Here is a 7,109-nt window from a genome sequence, read left to right as displayed (position 1 = left end):
CAAACTTCAAGCCAACGGTCAGTAATGATGCCACCGATGCCACAAGAAGATGCATATTGATAGAAAAACAATGGAAGCTTCTGCATCTGAATTAGGTCAGCCGCCATACATCAGTGTGCCATTAGGAGCTGAGATGATTAGGAAGGGTCAGATTCAAGCAAAATGTCCATCCTTCCCATTTTCCAAAATGGATCCAAAACAGCAATAAGGGTTATCAGGATGAAGCAAGAACAAATTTCTGGATAACACAATTGAAGAATGAGGAAGGTGGCTTCACCAGTTATTCAATTTGTTGAGAGGGAAGGAGAAAGCCCAAAATTAGGAATCTTGAACTGGATGAACACACAGTTACATCCAAAATGGAAATATTCCACTGATGTACATTGAAAACATGGTGTATAAAACACCATGGAAGACACGACTAAGAGGGGATAAACATGCTAAGAACCAAAATACTACAAAGAGGAGGAAAAGTAATCTGTTATAGCAGGGACCATATTGACATGTATAAACAACTTAAGTACATCAGCAAAATGCACAGTGAACAAAATGCGTTTAAAGACCCTCAATTCCCAGCTATTCATTAGCATTAACACTTGATTGAATGCAGCAATCACACCTATGCTGATAATGTGATGAGTATTTGGTTGGAATGAAGGAGATTTGGGGCAGTCAAACCTGAAGCTAACGTGTTCCTAAAAGTATATTCTAATCTACTTGAGATAATTTTAGGCTTGAAGGAACCCCCACACAACACAGCTGTATAATAAAACTGCATTTTTAATGTTAACTGCATGTTTTAATTTGTTGTTTTTAGACTCATGGAGCAGGCTTTGGGGAGGTAGAAAAAAAAAATTCAACTCGCGTGATTACACAAGTTCATGGATAATTTGATTATACAAATAATAGATTAGCAGAAATTTGAGCTGTTAGCTAGCTGCCACCCGTGGCTGCAATTTCCATGGGTGGTTCAGTGGTTAGCACTGCTACCTTACAGTGCTAGGGATCTAGGTTCACTTCTAGCCTTGGGTGCACGTTAGTTGGATTGGCCATGCTATAGTGTCCAGGGATGTGCAGGCTAGGTGAATTAGCCATGGGGAATGTGGGGTTATGGGGATAGGGTGATATGCTGTTCAGAGGGTTGATGCAGACTAGATGGGCTGAATGGCCTCTCTCCATACTGTATTCTATTGTTAGGACCAAAGCAAACATTCTACCCATTTTCCTAGTTAGCACAATGTCACGTTTTATGCATCCGATGTCAGATTGTCTGATTTACATTATATGGAAAGAAAAGGCCAAGCACACAAGAATGTTAATATCAGGACATTTAATGTTTTTCAATTCAGCATCAAGTATTTCCAGAATTTGAATGTACACCATGCCGAGAGAAAATCCATTTGCTCATCATAACCTCATACTACACCTGCAGGGCTACAGGAAAAAAGCTAGGAGGTGGTAGCAGAGTAGCTGTTAGATCTGGCATGCCCAATGGACTGATTGGCCTCCATCTGTGATGTAACCATTCTAATGATTTCAGGATACTAAGACTTTTAAACTTGTTTTCTCTATTTCAACGATTATATTCTTACTATGTGGAACCCCAGCTTACTATCCTCCTCTCACTGACAATAATGACTACCATTTTTTGTGAAAGTTTATGCTCACCTCTAATTAATTTGCTAAGATATGCAGAGTTTGCCCATGAACACCACAGAAAGCAGCGTTAAATAGTTGAAAGAATAAAAGTTGCAGGGTGGGGGAGCTGTTGGAGGAAGGACAGGAATTGTTTTTCAAAAAGGAGCCACTGCAGACACAATGGGCTAAATTCTGTACTATTGCATTAATCTCCACAATAAATTAGCTCATTGATTGATTTTGTCTTAAAGCTGTTCCCTAAATTCTTTGACCTCGGAGTTTGGTAATTCAATCTTTTCCATTCAAAGCTCTTAGATGGCCATTTACATCAGGAATACGATATAAATGCAAACAATGTATTGCTGCAGATCAATATTGAGCAACACTGCAGGCAGACAAAGGGAGAATAGCATAGTTCATACCAACAATAGCACTTCTTCAGACAAAATCAATTTGACTATAACAGCTTGTATTCCCTTGCAGCAGAAGAGTCATCCCTTTTGTTCATCTCCCTGAAGTCTTACACTATGATTGGAGCATTTACATTCACTCCATTTAAACATGAGGTGGTCTACACTGGGAAAAATGAGGAATGTACATTACCAAATGTAAATAACATGCATTCCCTACTAAAGTGACCAGTTCCACCAACTGCTATCACTCCACCTTAAAAGAAGGCTGTTAGTATGCTACACACTAAAATTAGATTTGGTAGAAATGCAAACAAATTGCTCAGAATGATTTATACTCTTTGCTAACCTCACCTCCACACTTCAACAAAGGAAAAAGTGACCAGAATCCATTGGGGAAGAAAGTACATCAAATGAGGTTACTTTTTCTCACCATTTCATAATTGATAATGTCAGAAAACACACTACAGTTGCATAAATTAAAACCTAAAAATAACAAAGCACGTAATTGTGATTTTCAGACAGTCAACTGCTCTAAATAATGCTTACACGCTTTTTTAAACCCCCAATTGAACTGTAGACATACATCTCCCTTGTTATAATTTAATTATCTCCAAGGATGACAGCAGAGTTGTTGTTGAACTAGTAATCCAGTGGCCTGGACTAAAGATTTGGATAATTAAATTCCTACTGCAATAGCTGGGGAATTTAAATTGATTAACAAAATCTTGAAGAAAATATGCTTAGAAACCATGAACTGCAGTGCAACAGTCTGAAGATTAACATTAATTTGCTTTTGAAACTCCAGAACATGTACACCAAACCTCATATTTGCTTGCAAAAGTACAGTTCACTTTGTATGCCCAACACCTAAATAGCTCAGAATTTTAATTCTTATTTTTACTGAACTTAGTTGGAACAACTTCCATGATCTGAGCTAAATCTGTCATTTTTCCTTTAATAAAAAAAGTGTAACATTAATTTTTGTAAAAAGTTTCAGTTCAATGGGTATTCTCTCATCAGTTTTAAGTTGTTGGTCTTGTTCGTAATCAAGCACCATAGAGCAGAAACACAAGCTTTTCCCAAATTCCTTTCAGGAGAAGGTTCTGGTGAGAATGTTTTGACTTTGTTCCTGATGTAAAGTCCCAATTCCAACTGCAGGTGTTGGAAGAGACGGTCTGCTCACCAACTTTAACTAGGAGACAAATAATGAAAAAAGAATTAATGATTTTTCCTTTGAATAAATTAGGATGCCTGAGTTGTAATTTTAATAAACATGTACTGTGGAAAGTGCTTGCTCACTTAGCACCTACCTATGCTTGCAGCATCCATGCCTAGCCTTTCAGTGCCCTGCCTGTTAGCATATCAATGCTTCAGCCAAACCCTAAAGGCTATCAGAATTTACATAATGTGTTCTTTTGCCCAGATAGGCTACTTGTCAGTTGGAATCTATTCGGAGCTGGGAAAAGAGAATATTTTGCAGTATGGCACACCAAGATATCATTGTAACATCTATATTGTATGTACGTTTATTCATCCAAGTGGCCATTGTCAGAGAGTATGTTGGGGATCGTCCTCAGTCCTGTCAATGGGGTCCACTTAGATCATAGGGTCCTATTACTATCAGTTAGGGACAGTCTGCACAGTCCAGGAGCTTGACCTGGTCAGTTGCCCACACAGACCATTCACTGTTAGGAAATCTGCCTGCAGAGTGGGCAACGGTCACTTCCTGGAGGGCCACCACATATAGTCAGGGGAATTGTGTATTGTCAATCTGGGAATTGCAAAGACAGTGGTCAAGAGTATGGTCAGTCATGACTTGGGGCTTGAAGTTGGTCAGAGGTCTGGAGAGAATACAGTCCTGTGGCTCCCTATACGGAGGAGTGGACAGGGTGTAAGGGGTAGGCCACTCAAGGATGAAGAGTGGGAGGAAGCAGAAGCATGAGTTGAGGTGGGGACAAAAATGATGTGGAGAAAGTCAAAGTATAACGGAGTATGTGGTACAGCATCAGAGGGCATCCTAAGTGAAGGGATGGTGGGGTTTGTTGGCTGTGATCCCTAACATGGCCTCCACAGGACAGCATACAGGACCAAGACAGGCATCAAATAAGTGAAATGCTGGGGCTTGGCAAGAAGTCCCTTTCACCTTACCCCATCCTGACAGCCCATTTCTACCCATCAGCACCACCCATGTAAAGCATTCCATGTATTCTTCACAAATAGGCTTAGAGAGCCCCTAACAATCCTGACATTAACACTCATCGATATGACTGTTCAAACTTGGTTAAGAAACTACTGAGCAGGCCCATTGTGAAATTACAACACTAACTACACCTGTAAGAGAGTTCACATGTCTTGAATTTGTGAAAGTACAAATTCTTATTGTTTATAAGTAGGATAGCATTTGTATAGAAACTGGATCCACATCTATGTGAGTCAAGTTTCAAAACTGCTCTTCCAACCCAAAACAAATAAAACATCCCATTTGATTAAAACAAATATTAACATTTGAGAATGACTTGGATGTATGATAGATTACCTTGCATGCTAACTGTTTCTCAAACCTGGGAGATACAAAAAACCATGGGCCCATGTTCTGTGGTTCTTCTTGACTCCATATAAAGTCTGAAAAATAATTTCCATATTTAGTATTCACAACATGTAAAAGATTGTCCTCAGGGCAGTTTGGCTGTTGTGTTTGCCAACATGTCATAAATTAAGTGAAGACAGTACTAAGCAAATACCCGAACCCTAACCCTATCGCAGTTTTTTTTCAAAGCACCAATATGTTGACCAAATTAGGAAGATTTTTAAGACAGAGTTGCACAAGATGATTTCAGCAAGGCCAGCTGTGGCTCAGCTAAATTGGGTCTCAACCTCTAATTAGAAGAGGAGAAAGCAAAATATAAACATTGCTAAAAGGAGACAAAGCTGAAACATTCCATTTTGCATTCATCAGCACTGGGGCGCAAGAAACCAGACTTGGAAAAGGGGCACCAATTTATACAACATAACAGAGTACTGATTTGTAGGACCACTGTTAGCATGGAAAAAAGTGGTTGAGGCTGAAACATTGAATGTTTGAGGAGTTGGACATAGTCCTTAGGGCTGTAGGTAGCAAAGGGTATGGGGAGAAAGCAGGAACAGGGTACTGAGTTAGATGATCAACCATGATCATATTGAACAATGGAGCAGGCTCAAAGCCTACTCCTACTTTCAATATTTCTACGACTATGAAGCAGGAATAGTTAAGTGTGTCTTAGTTCTTCGGCCAGGCAGGTAGACTCTGATTAATCAAGTTGTCGTCGTGGGGAAGGCAGCAGACATTCTCCATGAGCCCTTTCCCAGTTAGAAAAGTGCAGAGTACATACAAATTCTTTTGCTTACATGAAACAGAGTCCTGTGTGTTAATATGGAACTACCAGCATGTGCAAACGCATCACAATGCAAGCCCAACTGGTGTAATTCTTTAGCAATGTTCCCTGCTTGCGGAATTCACTACTGCACACATGCCTTGGAGGCCCACTCAACCGAAAAGAAAATTGGAGGGAATGCTGATACTTCACAGGGTTCACTTTAGCCTGTTGGCTGAGATCTGAAGTCAGTGCTGATGGACCATTGCCCCACATGAAACAGTGTGGCAAGAAATGTAGATTTTAATTAGAAATGTTAGACAGAGTCAAACAAAAAAAAATTCATCGTGCACAGACTGGACAGTTCATAAAAAAGCAAAGAACAACCAAAAAGTTAATAAATAGAGAAGTAGAGTATGAAAATGCTAGCCAGAAATATAAAAACAGATAGCATGAGTTTCTATAATTTTTTATAGAAAAAGTTTGATAAAGCTAACAAAGTGAGCTTTGGTCCTATAGGAAGTGACACTAGAGAATCAATAAAACACAAAGAAATAACAGATGAATAACAAGTATTTTGCATCAGTCTCCACTATAGAAGATACAAGTAACATCCTAAAGCAGCGATCAATCAGTAAATGGGAGGGAATTACAATCACCTGGGAAGTGGTACCAAGTGGATTGTTGGAGTTATGGGCTGACAGGTGCCCAGGTCCCAAAAGATTTCATTCTCGGGTCTTAACAAAGAACAATACAACACAGGAATAGGCCCTTCGGTCCTCTAAGCCTGCGCCAGCACATTTTGCCCTTCCATAGTAAACCAGTCTTCAATTACAGGATCTGTATCCCTCTATTCCCTTCCTATTCATGTATTTGTCCAGGTGTTTCTTGAATGCTGCTTCAAAGTAGATGAATGGTGTACTCCTGTTGCTAATTCATATCTTCTTATGCAAAATAAATCTTTAGCAATGATTCTGGGATGTGCATGATGACAAGTCACATTTATGTAGCACACAAAATTGGTGCTTCACAGGAGAATAAATCAGGAAAAAGCAAAGGACAATGTTAGAAACTTTACTGATTTTTCATTATTTTATTCTTTTATTAATTTTGAATTATGAGCTGGAAATAACTGATGGACTTTGAGACTCCTTGGGATAAAATGAACAGACCAGGTGAGCTTCGTTTGTTTGAGAGGCTAGGTCTGGATGCTAATTGGAAGAGCATTGTATTTAAACAGTTAGCAGAAGTTGGCTATATATCAAGGTCAGTACCAGGAAGTTGGTTCCTGTAAGCCATAGACCCTATGGCCAGTAGATGGCAGTTGTTGAATGGTTACTGGACCTCTGGTGGAGTCTATCAGGATGGAACCAGAAATAAAGATTTTTTTTGAGCTATGTATCCTGTGAGGTCGTTCTGAGCTGCTACTGAGATAGCATGAAGATTGGAAAGCTCCCTGCCTAATCTGAGACACCAGTTTCCAGAAACCCAAAGAGAGGAAAACTGAGTTAGAAGAATTGCTTCCTTTGCCTGGGAGAACTAAGGTGACCTTGATCAACATTTCAGGATAAACAGGCAAGGAATGCACATTTATACTTGTGGACAATGCATCACAAAGGACATTTGAGTAATCTGCCTTGTTACTTTGTTCTATTTATCCCTAAACTGTGTTCTTGTTTGTCTTTTGTGTGAATGAGGCTGAAAATAA

At 39.4% G+C, this 7,109-nt stretch overlaps 1 protein-coding gene across 1 annotated transcript in view; it reads right to left on the bottom strand.

Moving 5' to 3' along the window:
- Positions 1-1,315: 1,315 nt before the first annotated feature.
- dhtkd1 (dehydrogenase E1 and transketolase domain containing 1) overlaps positions 1,316-7,109 on the bottom strand; it is a 33,857-nt gene continuing 28,063 nt past the window's right edge. Inside the window, exons 12-13 of the mRNA XM_020529249.2 lie at positions 4,588-4,673; positions 1,316-3,243 (exon numbers count right to left, since the gene is read on the bottom strand). Of these exons, the coding sequence (XP_020384838.2) occupies positions 3,142-3,243; positions 4,588-4,673 (188 nt within the window). The 3' untranslated portion in view covers positions 1,316-3,141. The remainder of the gene's footprint in view (positions 3,244-4,587; positions 4,674-7,109) is intronic.

This window comes from Rhincodon typus, chromosome 22, assembly GCF_021869965.1.
Source record: "Rhincodon typus isolate 14 chromosome 22, sRhiTyp1.1, whole genome shotgun sequence".
NCBI classification, from domain to species: domain Eukaryota; kingdom Metazoa; phylum Chordata; class Chondrichthyes; order Orectolobiformes; family Rhincodontidae; genus Rhincodon; species Rhincodon typus.
The sequence above is the reverse complement of the archived record's forward strand: the minus strand, read 5'-3'. Positions and strand labels throughout refer to the sequence as shown.